Below are 16869 nucleotides of genomic sequence, written 5' to 3' on the forward strand. Positions count from 1 at the left end.
AGAGGTGGGAATAAAATCCAAGAATAAAAGACAGTATCTCAAATTAAATAAATTTAGTTTTAAGGGAAAACGCTCTATGTTATCTTTATTTTTCTCACTTTACCACAAATCAGTAAAAACACTGTGGGGAACTAGTGTTTGGGAGTCACTGAACATATTACCTTCGGTGCTGCCTGTGGGGTTCGCTGTCAGCCTTTCCGGTCTTATCTATCTATCCATTCCATCCTCTTATTCTCTCTATTCCCTCCGTATAAAGGTATGTATACATTTCTCTCCCATACTTACCCAATGCAGGTCTTAAGGAATTCTTTTCGTTTCTCGGGGTCCTGAATGTTCAAATGCTCTCGATATTGAGATAGCTACAAAAAACAGAGAACAGTTTTGAGCTAATTTTGTCTCCTTTGAGGGAGAGAGGTAGATGAATAAGTGGACTTTCCATGCTTAAAGCAAGAACAACAACAACAACAACAAACTCTTCATTCTTAGAGATCCATCTGGGTGCTAAAGGTTATGTGTGTGTTGGGAGAGGGGTGGGGCAAAAGTGATTCAAAGTCATTAGTAGGTTCATCTCTATCTGCACTGTCCAATATGGCAACCACTAGCCACATTTGATTTTAAAATTTAAATCAAGTAAGTTAAAAATTCAGGTCCTCAGTTGCCTTATCTGTTTTGTAAGCCCTCAACAGGTATAGGCGCTAGCAGCTAACATACTGGACAGCACAAATATAGACTATTTCCATCATCACAGGAAATTTGTATTGGAGAGTGCTAATCTACAATGAAGCACTAAGTAGATAGGGCACCTGGCTTTAGCTGAAGCTTGGCTCTAAACTTAGTAATTCAACCAACAATGGATATTTTCCTTCAGTCTTAGCTTTTGAAAGACCAAAAAGCTAAATGTTTGTTTCTAGAATCCTCAACCACCTATGTGATTAATCACTTAAGTGATCAACCACTTAAGTATGATTGTATAAATATCTAACAAAACTATCAGTAACACAAATAGAGCATGGCGTTCTGATTCACTGCTCACAGCTAATTATTCATATTCAAATACTATAAGTTCTACATGTAATTCCAAGAGAAAATCTCTCTATATACTTTCTGGTTTGAAATTCTAGACAGCACTCTGATTTAGGGTTGGGTAAATAGCTCAGTGACAGAATGCCTACTGAACATATACAATGCCAAGGGCACACTCCCCAGCAGTACAAAAAAAAAAAAAAAAAAAAAGACTCTGATGTATGAATGTCTATTTGTTATTATGTGTTAAGTGATATAATAATTATTAGAATTGTGAAAGCTGAAATTTTATACATAATCATTAACTTTCCAAGAACTGAAAAATAAACAGAATGACATGAAAAATAAATTGATAAACAAAAACATACTGATACAAAAATTAAGAAAATGGTTTGAGGAAGGATAGAACATCCTTTTAGAGCTAACAGAAGGTATACAAAAATGTAAATGACGATATAAGATAAAACAACAGAAATTACTTTATGTCATAATTTAATCTTTGTAAAATATTGGTACACAAGAATTCTTAATATTTGAGGAATATTTACTTTAAGAACAGTAAATTTTTGTTAATCAATTCGATTTCTGCTTAAGTGTTTCAAGAAAAATTCTACTTGGGAAATCTTTATGTTCTAGGAAAATGAACTAAAAGTAGACTATCAGTTTTGCCACTTCCAAAGTGTACAAAGTTGGAAAAATCTAAATTTACATACAACAATATACATGATAAATCATCTTCAATTCAACACAATGAGGATAAATTTTAGATAAAAATTTTAGATAAAAACACATTAATTCTCATAATTAAACTTTAAAAAAACAAATTTTTCAAGACTGTTACATAAAGAAAATTCCTTATAGTCTTTTGAGGCTTAGGGGGTTTTTTGGTCCTGGGAATTGAACCCAGAGGTATTTTACCACTGAGCTACATCCCTAACCCTTTTTTATTTTTTATTTTGGGACAGGGTCCCGCTAATTTGCTAAGGCTGGTCTCAAACTTGTGATCCTCTGCCTCAGTCTCCTGAGTAGCTGGGATTATAGATGTGCACACAACTCCTCATGGTTTTGAATCTATGGAGATTAAAAACAGAAACAAAAATCTCTTCAAATGATTACTACAGACTGCCAATAATTTTTAGTAGATTAAAATAAAGGATTTTCAAATTTTCCAATGGCTTGAATTATAAATATAGGTTCCTCTTAGAAAATATCAGAGAAACATTTTCCTGAATTCTGCTGTGTAAAGAAGGTTAAAGATGTTATTAAGTGTGCTAGAGGAATGTCACTGCCAACATCACAGATGTGCAGTACAATGATAAAGGAACAATTCTGCTATCAACATTGCTTAGAAATTCTTATTCCTGCACTATAATGTCAAACTTTAAAAAATGGTTCACTAAAGTTTTAATAATACGATTTAAGTTTTTGGTAAAATTTCAGATTTTTTGTATTTCAGTTCATTCTGTGATTATCAAAATCTGCCAAAAAATCAATTATCAGGCTTGGCTATCGAATGCTCAGCCAAGATGGATACTCACCTAACTTTCTTCTTCTTCTTCTTTTTTTTGGGGGGTGGGGGTAACCAGAGATTGAACCCAGGTGTACTTAACCACTGAGCCACATTGCCCAATGCTTTTTTTATTTTGCCACAGGGTCTCTCTAAGTTACTTAGGGTCTTGCTAAGTTGCTGAGGCTGGCTTTGAACTTGCAATCCTTCTGCCTCAGACTTCCAAGCTGCTGAGATTATAGGTATGCACCAACATGCCCAGCCTATCCTTCTTGACCTACAAATGGCTTTTTATTGTTAGTTTCTAACATCTTCTATGATCTTAGAAGCCAAAACCCATCCTAATAAAAATAAATTATACTCCATGTATACATATTATGTCAAAATACACTCCACTGTCATGTTTATCTAAAAAGAACAAATAAAATTTTAAAAAAGACTTAATTTCAAGGGGAAAAAAAAAAAAAAAAAGAAGCCAAAACCCAAAAGTTCCTACAAACCAGGACTTGAAAACAACAAATTACAAATTGCTCAATCCAGCATTCATTCACTTAAAAGAGATATATTCATAAGCCCAACCAAAAGGCATGAAAAAGAAAGCAATACATCATTTGGTTTAAGTTTTCAGATTTCCTCGATGCCTCACTTTTCTGGATATTACCAATACCAAAGGAAAGGAAATCAGTCTGGGATCTTGGAAGGTGGGTTTTGGCTTAAATGTCTGTTAGATAGGTCCCCAGCTGAAATAAAGGCCACACTTACCGCAAGTTCTTCTGTTCTATCTAGGAACCTGGGAAGAAGCAGAAGGGAGCAGGGCATTTTTATCTATTGATGTGTGGCATAGAACCTCAAAAATTAGGATGAATACTCTATACATAAAGATAAGCTCTTCTCTTAAACTCTATACTTCCAGCAACCCCTTCAAAACACTTGATGGTTCATTCACACATCAGTTTTCCTCTGTTCTTTCTAGCTGTATGAAAAGTAAGGACAAGAATGTATTGCAGGGCAATAAGAGTTTAAACCAAACCCACTCTAGCCCAAAGTAACCTTAATTATTTTTGAAATGTTAAATAAATCTGTTAAAACAATCTTGGAGATTGTTTAAAGAGATAGTCTTTATTGTTCTTACCATGAGAGTACAATATATTTGGTCTCTACCAAAAGCTTAGGTAAGGTCTTAAAACACAAGGACTTTGGTCTTCTGACTTCTCCTGACTTTGAAGAGACAACCTCCATGCTTCAGCATGCAAGTGATACTTGATAAGATTTTTTTAAAAAGGAGGGAGAGTCAGAGAAATTAACCTACCTCCATGAACATGTCTTCTTTTGCAAATTCCTGGCTAACCATCTGCAATCTTGACCCTAACCAGGTAACCTGCTTTTCCCACCTTAGTTTTCAAGGCAGCTCATTATTGTTCTGGAGTTACTGAGTAACCAGAATTACCTTGAGCCACAGAGCCTAAACAGGGTTTCCAACGCTTCACTGATATTGAAGAAAGGATAAAACATACATACATTTTAATCCAGGGGTAGGAAATAGTCCAAATGACTAGAAGGAAAACATGAAAGAGACCACTCTTCCAGCATCTACTTCCAGGAGATACTGCCTACCTCTCACCTATCAGAATCCTACCTAGCTTCAGGGGCCCGATTCAAATCCTAATCACTGCCCAGAGACTGTGCTTGGGCATCCTGACTGAAAATCATGTTTTTTTCTCTTTTACTGAATTTCTCATTAGCATCACTTAGAGTTGACTAATAAAAGACATAGTTAAGCCAAGTCTTTTGGGAAAAAAAAAATGCTTAACAAATAGGCATTATGCTAAATGCCAAGTCACAATACTAACTCTTTAAATCTTCATGATGACTCTGTGGTGTAGGTCTTATCATCTTCACTTTATAGGTGTGAAAACCGATGCATGAAGAAGTCTGGAAACTTGCTCAAGGTCGCTCTATAAGTTAAATGATAGAGCCTAAATTCATCCCAGGTACGTCTGATCCAGAGCCTGGCCACTCTGCCGTACTGTCATTTACCCCAGGACTGGGGTGTATTAGTTAACCCATCTTAACTGTTTCTAAAAAAAGGATAGTGTCTTCTATTTCTCAGTATGCCCTAAAGTACTTTGAAAAAGTACTTAGTAAACTTTGTAGAACAGAGGATCATCAGTTCTTACCTGAAGAGGTCTAAAAGCAGCTTTTGATCCCCTATTTCCTTAAGGAAGTGAATGAAATGTCTCAGGGCAACCTGTCGAACCTCCAGCTCTCGGAAGAGTATCTCTGACAGAAAGGAAGAAGTAGTTAGAGGAAAAAAAGAGTAAAGTCTATTACTCAAGTGTGAAATTGGCCTCCCAACTCACACATTCCAAAGATTATCTCCTCAGAATCTAGCAAAAGCTAAGAATGGCTTACTCCTAAGTTACAACCCATCATCAAAGCCTCTATGGTCCAGAGCAGCTCAGAGCTCAGGTTTTCAGTTTTTTTTTTTTTTTTTGAGTCAGGTTTTCAGTTTTTTTTTTTTTTTGCTGTGCTGGGGATCGAACTCAGGGACTATTGAGCTATCTCCCCACCCCCAGTTTTTCAGTTCTTATCAACCCACAGAGTAGGAATTCAGCATGGATTCTTATTTTCTCAAAACAGTCATCTGTAGTCTGTCCAATAAATAGAGGGGTTTTTGTCTAATGTAGTAATCACCCTAAAGGACCCCCTCAGAGATGTGATGTGTGTTCCAAGTTCCAGCCACTCAAGCTATCTCTAAAACAGACTTGATACTGGTGAATTCTGGTATGAAAGCCATGTGCCATTCTCAACTCAAAGGTAGCAACACATCTTGCTGAGTAAAGATTTCCATCAAATCATGCTCACCTCTGCTCAGTGTCCTCTTCAAGAAGATCAGGACCTAGAGGAAAAGAGAACAAAGAATGTGCAACATTTCAAACACAAAGCCCTTCTCTCATCACCTGATGTGAATAAAGATAGCAACTCAGGAATCTCCATAGGCATAGACAACAGACCTCTCCATGGGAATGGAAGGAAAGGTAATGGATATCTGGGACTGAACTGTGTCTTGGGAGAACCCATGTGGTGCCCACACCAGCTGAGAGACACCTCCCTGTTCTCACATCTCTCCTCTTTGAGATTATTTTATACGTGTGTATGTGTGCGTGCGTGCGTGTGTGTGTGTGTGTGTGTGTGTGTACATATATATATAATATAGAGTAGTCAACTTTCTGTTTTGGGGTTACAATAAAGAGTTCCACACACAATGAGTGTTCCACTATCTGAGTCTTAGAGCACAGACTGCTGAGAATCCTACATCTCAAGGGAAAATCCAGGATCTTTATTTGGCATTTAAACCCAAAATGTTGAAGTCTATTTTGATAAGATTTTCAGAAACAAATGGAAACAACAATTAAACTAATGACAACAACAAAATCTCACAACTCACTGCAGTAATGACGTTTCCATCATGCATGCTTACTGCCTCTTCTAGGAGCTGTAGCTTGTCCTGTAAGGAGCGGAATCTTTCTAGTGAGCAGACCTGGTCAAATAAGAACACAATTAGTACGTAAGGAAAACCAAAACAAAAGTGTCCTATATTCCTTTGTCATTTGAATAGTAAGAAATGGTCAGTAATGAAAGCAATGCCCCCAAGGAAAGCCTCTATATTTACACTATGGTCCCCCAGTACTCTGTGGGATAGTAGGCTCCCACATCCTGTCTAGTTCAGCACTATGCCCTACAAGGTGCTAATGTTCTGAAGTCTTGACAAAAATCAATAGATCACCTGCTCTGTTTTAATAACATGTAATTTACATAAAATAAAATTTACCCTACTCAAATATATAGTTCACTGATTTCTGAAAAGAATATACAATCATGTAACCACTACCACAACAAAGGCAGAACGTTTCTATCACCCCCAAAAGGTCCCCCGTCTACCTGAACATTAATGCCCTCCCTTCCATCCCTATTCCCTGGTGACCACTCTTCTATTTTCAGTTACTGTGAGTTTGCCTTTCCTAGAATGTCACAAAAATAAAATCATATTTTTCTCTTCTGTGACTGGCTTCTTTCACTCAATACCATGTTTCTGAGATGCAACTGTGTATCTTGGTGAGTATCACTAGTTCCTTCCTGTTTAGCCAACTTGTTTTCACTGTGTGAATACACTATAACTTCTTTATCCATTTATCTGCCAATGGATACTGGGTGGTTTCCACTTTGGGGGCTTTTATGAATAAAGCTATCATGAACGTTTATGCACAAGTCTTTGTATGGATGTACATAAATTATCTTGGACTGTAAATATCTAGGAGTGAAATTACTGGGTTATATAAGTATATGTTTATAAGAAACCACCAACCAGGCACAGTGGTGGATGCCTGAATCACAGCAGCTCAGGAGGCTAAGGCAGAAGGATAGCAAGTTCAAAGTCAATTTCAGAAAAGTAAGATGCTAAGCAACTCAGTGAGACACTGACTCTAAATAAAATACAAAAAAAGGCTGGGGGTGTGGTTCAGGAGTTAAGCACCCCTGAGTTCAATCCCTGGCACCAAAAAGAAAGGAAAAAAGAAAGAAAGAAAAAAAGAAATCACCACACTGGGTGTGGTGGCACATGCTTGTAATCCCACTGGCTTGGGAGGCTGAGGCAGGAGGATCACAAATTCAAGGCCAGCCTCAGCAATTTAGCAAGTCTTTAAGCAACTTAGCCAGACCCAGTCTCAAAATAAATAAATAAAAAGAGCTGAGGATGTGGCACAGTAATAAAGAGGCTCTAAGTTTAATCTCTAGTTAATAAAAAAAGCAGAGAGAGAGAAACCACCCGATATTTTCCATAGTAACTTTGCAATTTTATATTCCCACAGCCATATATGAGTCTAGTTCCTCTACATCTTCCCAACACTTGATAAGATCAGTCTTTCTAAATTTAGCCATTCTACTAGGGATTTAGTAGTATTTCATGGTTTTAATTCACATTTTTTTTTTGATAACTATAGTGGTGACCGTCTTTCAAGTTCTACTGGTCATTCATGTTTTATTTTTTAAATTTGTTCTAATTAGTTATACATGACAGTAGAATGCATTTTGACACATTGTACACAAATGGAGCATGACTTCTCATTCCTCTGGCTATACATGGTGCACAGTCATTCCTCTGGCTGTACATGGTCCTGTAATCATACATGTATATAGGCTAATATCCGTCTCATTCCACCACCCTTCCTACCCCAACTCATGTTATCTTTTGTGATGTGTCTGGCCAAATCTTGTGCCAATTTTTCGTCAAACTATCTTATCATACAGGCTAGATAAAAATACTTTATGTGAATTTTACAAATATTTATTCCTAGCAATGGTTAAGTCTTTTCATGTTTTTAAAAGAGTTTTCAAAAAACAAGTTTATAATCTTGAAGAAGTTCCATTTACCATTTTTTTTTCTTTTATGGCTTGGGTCTTTTGTGTTGTTGGGAATAAATCTTTGCCTAATTCAAGATCTTAAAAATTTCAGATTTAGCACTGATACTATGAGTCATTTGATACATTAATTATTACAATGCTAATTCTCCCATAATTAATCTACAGTTAGAATGCAATTCAAATCAAACTCCCAACAGCTCTTTTATAGACACTGACAAGCTGATATGAAAATCTGTATGAAAACATAAATAGCCAAAACAATTCTGGAAGCAAAGAACAAAGTTGAAGGTTGAAAGTTTCAAAAGAATTAAAGTGGGGCTGGGGTTGTGGCTCAGTGGTAGAGCACTTGCCTAGCCTGTGTGAGGCACTGGGTTCCATTCTCAGCACCACATATAAATAAATGAATAAAATAAAGGTCCATCAACTTCTTAAAAAAAAAAATTTAAAAATTAAAAAAATACCGAGAATCCTTAAAAAAAAAAAAGTTAGTTACCCAATTTCAACATTTATTACAAAGTTACAATAAATAAGCCCATGATATGTGTGCAAGAATAGACTAATCAATGAACTAGAATAAAGAGTCCAGAAATAAACATACACATATATGATCAACTGATTTTCAAAAAAGGCACCAAGGTCAGGCTCGGTGGCTCTTGCCAGTAATCCCAGCAGCTCGGGAGGCTGAGGCAGGAAGATTGAGAGTTCAAAGCCAGACTCTGCAAAAATGAGGCAATAAGCAACTCAGTGAGATCGTGTCTCTAAATAAAATACAAAATAGGGTTGGGGATGTGGTTCCGTGGTTGAGTACCTCTGAGTTCAATCCCCAGTACCCCAAAAGAATGGCACAAAGTTAATTCACTGAGGATTATTTTTCCAACAGATAGTGCTGGAAAAAAATGGGGATCTAGATGAGAAAAAAAAATGAATCTCAACCCTTATTTCATACCATATATAAAAATTAACAGAATGGATCACAGAACTAAACAAAAAAAATTACTCTCACTCTCAATGTATTTTTCCCTCTCATCCACCTTTATTTACTCCCTACTCTGTCAAAGATTTTACAACTAACTTTCAACCTTACTGGAATTATTTTCCTCCTCAAAACCACTTCATTTAGCAAATGGAAACTGAAAAGAGAAGTCAAGATATCCTTCCTGTGGGAACAAACTATCCAGTTTACCAAAGAATTCCACCAGAAGTCTCTCCAGTGGCCTTACCTTGCCCTTTCGGAGGCGTCGTACTGTATCACTGGGGCTCCAGTCATTACTGTAATCCTGGAATATTAGCAACACATGAAATCCAGGAAGTTAAGGGATCGGAATTATCAGTGTACTAGCTCCTCTCCTCAAACTCTGTCTTTGTCCCTAAGTGGGAAAATAGTTTATGGGAGGGAACCAATGAGACAAATGAAGAACTGGGATGGTCCTATTTAGAGTTTCTGAAGTAACTAGAGCAGGGACCATACAGGCAGGAAAAGATGGATCAAAGAGGGATGAATAACAGGCATAGTAACCCTGTGCCTACTGGTTCAGGATTTTAACCCCTAGACGCAATTAGAGTCAAGTTTTGAGATCCAAATAACTAACACTTTTGGCCAGAGAAAGAGATGGAGAAGTTTGAGACATGTTTCTTTTTTGATCTTAGAATACAGTTTCTTCCATATGAATCAATTTGCTTTCTTACACGTTTCATGAGAATATGAGTTTCACCAAGCTTCTAGATGCAGTGAGGTCACTGAGTTTCAAAGTACAGCCTTCAAATCGGGCGCCGTAGTGCACTCCTGTAATCCCAGTGGCTCAGGAGGCTAAAGCAGGAGGATTAAGAGTTCAATGCCAGCCTCAGCAATGTAGTAAGGCACTAAGCAACTCAGTGAGACCCTGTCTCTAAATAAAATACAAAACAGGGCTGGGGATGTGGCTCTGTGGTCGAGTATCCCTGAGTTCAATCCCCAGTATCAAAAAAAAAAAAAAAAAAAAGTAGTCTTAAAAAGTCAGCATAGCTAGGCATGCACACCTGTAACCCCAATAGTTTAGGATGCTGAGGCAGGAGAATTGAGAAATCAAAGTCATCTCAGCAACTCAGCAAGGTCCTAAGCAATTCAGCAAGACTCTGTCTCTTAATATAATACAAAAAATATGGATGAGGTTCAATGGTTAAGTGACCCTGGGTTCAAACCCCAGCACCAAAAAAAAAAAAAAAAAAAAAAAAAAAAAAAAAAAAAAAAAAAAAAAAAAGGTCAGCATAATAGGTAAGGAAAGTATGCTAGGACTGAGCTGGAAAAACAGATTTTGAGTCCAAGTTCCACCTTTCCCCAGCTGTGAGACCCCAGGAAAGCCCCAATTTTCTTATTTATAATAGGGGGTTAAGAAGTTGGGAGGGTGGTAAAATACAGTCATGTGCTGTAGAATGACATAAACAATGATGGACAGCATAGGCAATGGTGGTCCCATAAAACTCTAACAGAACTGAAAAGTTCCTACTGCCTAGTACTTACACTATACCTTTTCCACGTTTAGATACGTATAGAGGGCTGAGGGGATAGCTCAGTGTTAGAGTGCTTGGGTTCAATCCCCAGCACTGAGGAAAAAAAGAAAATAAAGAATAAGATACATTCAGATACACAAATACTTAACCACTGTGCTACAACTGCCTACAGTATTCAGTACAATAACATGCTTTACAACTTTAAACCCTAGTAACAATAGACTATAACATATAGCCTAGGTGTATAATAGGCTATAACATCAAGGTTTGTGTAAGAACACCATACAATGTTTGTACGATGATGACATCTCCTAACAATACATTTCTCAGAATATTACTGTCGTTAAACAACATATGACTAATATCTGCTCAGAAAGCTGGGGAAGTTAAGCAAGGTAAAATAGGTCTAGGTATTTTACACTGTGTAAAGTCACATCAATATTAAGATATAACTCACCCTATACTCCCCCTTGGGCCTCCCCAGCTCTGGAGCATAGCTTTTGGCAGGTGTGTCTGACAGAGCTGAAAAAGAATAGGCAGCTGATTCAGAAAAGCACCATAAGTCCTGTTTCTTGTCATTCCTTTCCTCTGCTGTTTCCTTCTCAAGCACATATTTTCAAACTTGTAGCCTCCCAAGGTATCTTTGTGGCTAAAAGTAGATCTCAGTTCTTCCCCATAACATCCCTAGAAGCCACCTCTTGACCCTGGAGCTTGAATGACTTCTATCTCCTTACTTAGCATCAGAAATTTCTCTAAAAATGGTGGTAAATTCAGCAAAAGTTCAGCTGGTAATCAAATTACCACCTGTCCCTAGGACCCTGCCAGACTGGATGCCAGATCAGCAACATTTCCCACAGCAATCAAGAGAAACCCCTTACCATCAGAAAGAGACTGGAAACTTCCAGGTCTAGTTCTACCTAAGGGTAAAGAACACATAAAAGAAGAGGTCAACAGAGTTCAAGTCAAAGCTTTCTAGACTTGCTTAAGGATACAGTGTGTACAGAATCTTATTACACAAAATACGAATGCAAGGCTTAAAAAGTTTTTGCTTGACTTCAGAAACTCAAGTTGCTATTTCAAGAAAAAATGAAGGAGAAAAAAATGTTTTAACTTTGGTAAAACATACATAACAATAAAATTTACTATCTAACCATTTTTAAGAATGTAATTCAGGAGCATTAAGTACATTCATATTTAGTTTTATCACTAAAACTTTTTCATCATCCCAAACTGAGACAGTGGCACACACCTGCAACCCCAGCAGCTCGGGAGGAAGATCGTAATTTAAAGCCACCCTCAGCAAAAGCAAGGTACTAAGCAACTCAGTAAGATTCTGTTTCTAAGTAAAATACAAAATAGGGCTGGGGATGTGGCTCAGTGGTCAAGTGCCCCTGAGTTCAATCCCTGGTACCCATCCCCCCCCAAAAAAAAAAAAAAAAAAAAAAAAACAGACTGTGTCCTTAATCAGTAACTCTCCATTTTTCTCAGCCCCAGTCCTTGGTAACCACCTCCTACTTCTTGTCTCTATGAATCTTCCTATTCTAGGGATTTCATATAAATGAAGTCATATAGTATTTGTCCTTTTGTGTCTTTCTCATTTTTTTAGCATAATGTCTTTAAGGGTCATCCACATTTTAGCATGTATCAGAATTTCATGTCTTCTAAGGTTAAATATTTCACTGAATTACAGATACCATATTGTGTTTACATATTCTTCCCTTATGGACACAGGGACATTTTTATCTTTGACTATTGTGAATAATGCTACAAACATTAGTGTACAAATATCTATTCAAATCTCTGCTTTCAATTCTTTCTGGTATATACCTAGAAGTGAAACTGCTGAATCACATGGTTATGCTATCTTTAATTTTTTTGAAGAACTGCCATACTATCTTCCACACTGGCTACACAACAGTACTGCACAAGGGACAAGGAGAAATTTTGATATGGGCTAATTTCTTTGATATCTGTCACAGGATTAATGTCAATTTGTTCATCAAGTTATACAAATATAGTCCAACACCTGTGAATTTATTTCTCCCACTTCTAATACTCAGCTGCCAGATCCAAAAATTCACTTTCCTTCAATAATTTTTTTCTTCTACAGTAAATGAAAACTACAGCCTTAGTATTTTTCTGAAGGAAACAAACAAACAAAAAAAAAAAACTTCCCTATCCCATTAATCATCACTCTACCTCTAAAGAAGCTGCTTAGGGAGTAGGTAGAAGTAGGTTTGGGTAGTTGTGCATAGGAGAAGCTGTTTCGGCTCTTTAGCTGTTCACGTCCCTCATGGGTTGATCCACTATTACCTGCAGTCTCTTTGATAGACCATGAGATACCTGCAAGACAGTAAGAACTAAGACAGTAAGTCACATCCAAAATAAATGCTTGACATCTCTTATGGTCTGGATCTGGAATATCCCCCAAAGACCCATGTACTGAAGTTTGTTCCCTAAAGGAACAGTGTTCAGAGGTGGGTCCTTTGGGAAGGTGACTGAATCACGGGCTCCAAATGCATCACTGGATTAATCCATTGATTGATTTATAATTTAATGACATTACTGGAAGGTTGGAGAAACTGTAGGAGGTAGGGTCTAGTTGAGGGAAGTAGGTCACTGGGGGCATGCCCTAGAAGGGTGTATCTTGTCCCGAGCTCCTTCTTTGTCGCTCCCTCTGCTTCCTGGTTACAATGAGCTGAGCAGCTCTGCTCTGCCATATCCTTTGCCTTGATGTTCTGCCTCCCACAGGCCCAGAAACAATGAAGGCAGCTGACCGTGGACCAAAACCTCTAAAATTATGAGCCAAAATAAAATTTTCTACCTCTATGTTGATTTTCTCAGGTATTTTCTCCCAGTGACAAAAAACTGATTAACATTATCTGATATTCAACAAACTCTAAAAGCTTTTCATTAGAGGCTCTGGGCCAATATAGGCAGAAGGAAAAGATAGAATCAAAAAGACTAATCAACAAAAAAATGGGCAAAGCACATGAATAATGGGTCACAGAAAGGAAATTCAAATGACTTTTTTTAATACCTTTTTTTTATTATTTATTCATTTTATGTGCTGAGAATCGAACCCAGTGCCTCACACATACTAGGCAAGCGCTCTACCAGTGAGCCACAAACCCTGCCCCTCAAACAACTTTTAAATATATGAAAAAAATGCTCACTTTCTTTTTTTTTTTTTTGGTACTAGAGATTGAACCTAGAAGTCTCTACCACTGAGCCACATCCCCAGCCCTTTTTTTTTTTTTTTAATTTTGAGAGATAGGGTTTCATTAAGTTGCTGAGGCTGGCCTTGAACGTGCAATCCTCTTATCTCAGTCTCCCATGTCACTGGGATTACAGGCATGTGCAACCATGCCCAGCTTCCACTTCATTCTTAATAGAAGTATTATAAATTAAAAGCACAATGTGCTATCACTGGTCTCTTATAAGATGGGTAAAATGAAAAAGTTTTATCATGCCATGTGGTAGCAAGGCTGTGGGGAAAACAGGAACACTCCTACATTGCTGGTGGGAGTACAAGCTAGTACAACCCTCACGGAAGCCAATTTGGCATTATGTATCCAATAATGATGCAGACATCCTATGCCAGTAATTCTACTTTTAAGAACTGATCTTTTGTTTAATCACATATGGTAAGAATTCAATATTATTAATAGAAATATGAATAATAAAAGGTTAGAAACAATTTAAAGTTCATTGACAGTGGACTGGTTAAATAAATTATGGTAATCCATTCGACATGCTACTACTTAAAAAATTAAGAGAATAAGAAAGCTCTTCACATACTGATATGGAAAAAAATCTTCAAGCTATTATCATATAAAAGGAGTAAGGTTGGGCTGGTGAGTATAGTTTAGTGGTAGAGCACTTGCCTAGCATACACAAGGCCCTGAGTTTGATCCCCAGCACTGCAAAAACAAAAAACGAAAAGAGCAAGATATAAAAAAAAATGCTACTGCTTAGGTAAGTAGAGGGGTAAAAATAAATAGTCCTATAAGCATTTCCAAATATAAAAATAATCTTTAAATAGTTACACAACAAGGAAGCAACACTGATTGTTTTTTGGGAGGGCAGGGACAGAGAATGAAGATTTCTAACAGTGTGGAAAGGAAACTGTTAATGTATACCATTCATATTTTTTTTTACTTTTTTGGTAGTCAGGTACAGTGGCACACTCCTGTAATCTCACCTACTTGGGAGGGAAACACAAGAGGATCCCAAGTTTGAGGCAAGCCAGGGCAACTTAGCAAGACCCTATTTCAAAATAAAAAGGGTCATGGTAAAGCATTCCTGGGTTCAATCCCCAGTACTGAAAGAAAAAAAATAATAATGTGACAGTATCCCTATTTATTTATTTATTATTTATGGATGCTGGGGAATGAACCTGGGGCACTTACTCACTGAATCACATCCCAAGCCCTTTTTATGTTATTTTTTAAAATTTTGAGACAGGGTCTTGCTAAGCCACTTAGGATCTCACTTAGGATATTCCTTTTCCCTCCAAAAACCTATAGAATCAGAATTTCTGGAGAAAAGCCTAGGAGTCTGTCATTTTAACAAGAACCACAGTAAGTCTGAAATAGCTAGCAAAGTATTAGCCATAGGACGGCAACCTAGATAGCCATGTGGAAACTACTGTTTTATTTCCCCAAGTATCTTTTCCTGGGGCTAAACTTTCAGAGTATGCTAGACTGATAACAGTCTAACCTCATTCCCTTTAGTGACTAGCACTAAGGAGAAAAACAAGTGGAGCCTTTACTAATGATAAGAACTCAGAATGTCAATATTCTCCAAGAGCCTCTTCTACTTACTTCCCACAGGTTCTCCACTCCAGCTGACTCGCTCCAGGTCATCATCATCATCATCATCCACGAAATCTCGAAGGCTATTCACTGCCCGCTTTGATTCCTTTAACTACAGAGGGACATTAGACAAGAAACTCAGACAATCATCGCTTCCCACTCCTCTCTTTGATAACCAAGAAGGCTGAATAAGTGCAACTTAAAGATGGCCAACAATTTCACCCTCTGCAATCTAAAGCCTAGCATACCAGATATTGGCCAAGAAAATAAATTATGCTCTAGCCAACTGTAGTCCAGAGGGAGAAGAGTTAGGAGGAATCAAAGTTACTTTTGAGTTCTAATCATATTCTTGACAACTTTCAGTGTAAACCTGAGTGAATTTATTTATTTCTCCAAAATTCAGTTGGTTTCTCCATATGTAAAAAAGACACAATAAAATGAATCTTCCAACACAGGACATCTTTCAAGAATAAAGTAATCAGGTGTGTGGTGCACACCTGTGATCCTAGCTCCTCAGGAAGCTGTGGCAGAAGGATCACTTGAGCACAGGAGTATTGAGACCAGACTGAGCAACATGGAGAGATCCCATCTCAAAAAAAATTATGTTATATCACATTAATAAAATACCTGGAGTTCTCGGTGGGGGGGACAACCCTGAAAGGAATGAATCATCTCAAGGTAAAGTAAGTCAGGTATGTGGCGCATACCTGTCATCCCAGTGGCCCAAGAGCATTACAAATTTGAGGCCATATTCAACAATTTAGTGAGATAATGTCTCAAAATAAAACTTAAAAAGGGCTGGGGATGCATCTCAGTGTTAGAGTGCCCCTGGGTTCAATCCCTAGAATCACAGAAAAAAAGAAAAAAAAGAAAAGAAGGGCAGAGAGTAAGTTTTTATAATCTTTCTTTCTTGAGAGGCTTTCTCCAGGAAGGCTGCGATAGTTTGAATCTTCAATTGTCCCCCAAAGGCCTCTGTGTTAAGACTTCGTCCTCAGAGTGGTGTTACTGAGAGGTGGAAGAACCTTTAAGAGGTGGAATTTAGTGGTTGAATCATTGAAAAGATGGGATTTAGTGGGAGGTCCTTGGATCACTGGGGGCATGCTGTCAAATGAAATTATAGGACATTAACCCTTCCTATTCCTCTCTCACCCCCTAGCCATGAAGTGAGTGGTTTTGCTCCACCATGTGTTTGGGCCATACTCAAAGCAATGGAGCCAACAAATCATGCTCTTGAACCTCCAAACCTGAGAGTCAAACAAACCTTTTTCTTTATAAGTTGATTATTTAAGGTACTTTGTGGTAGCAAGAGAAAGCTGAGAAACACATAGGTCTTTCTGAAGATCTGACCCAAAACATTTCTGAACTGAATGGACACATGGTCAAAAGGTGGGTTACCCAGGATGTAAGGGGAAGGAATTTTAGAGTATCACAGAGGTGACTGCGACCTTTGGCAATTGTTTGTGGAAACCTACCTGTGAGAGTTCATCATCTTCATCATCAAAGGTGAAAGCCTTGAACTTGGAGCTGTTCCAATATTCCTCCTCATCACCTTTTGTCCGATTCATCTGGAGCAAGAAGACAGTTATATGTACCCTTTCTGAGTCCTTTCCAGAA

General features: G+C 37.6%; 1 protein-coding gene across 1 annotated transcript in view; it reads right to left on the bottom strand.

The window, feature by feature from the left end:
* Positions 1-16869, bottom strand: part of Vipas39 (VPS33B interacting protein, apical-basolateral polarity regulator, spe-39 homolog) — a 29589-nt gene that overhangs the window by 9670 nt on the left and 3050 nt on the right. The window contains exons 2-12 of the mRNA XM_047541119.1: positions 16728-16820; positions 15265-15367; positions 12638-12781; positions 11317-11355; positions 10896-10960; positions 9172-9228; positions 5979-6071; positions 5396-5429; positions 4708-4810; positions 3293-3320; positions 286-359 (exon numbers count right to left, since the gene is read on the bottom strand). Coding sequence (XP_047397075.1) covers positions 286-359; positions 3293-3320; positions 4708-4810; positions 5396-5429; positions 5979-6071; positions 9172-9228; positions 10896-10960; positions 11317-11355; positions 12638-12781; positions 15265-15367; positions 16728-16820 — 833 coding nt within the window. The remainder of the gene's footprint in view (positions 1-285; positions 360-3292; positions 3321-4707; positions 4811-5395; positions 5430-5978; positions 6072-9171; positions 9229-10895; positions 10961-11316; positions 11356-12637; positions 12782-15264; positions 15368-16727; positions 16821-16869) is intronic.

Source organism: Sciurus carolinensis, chromosome 2 (assembly GCF_902686445.1).
Source record: "Sciurus carolinensis chromosome 2, mSciCar1.2, whole genome shotgun sequence".
Classification (NCBI taxonomy): Eukaryota; Metazoa; Chordata; class Mammalia; order Rodentia; family Sciuridae; genus Sciurus; species Sciurus carolinensis.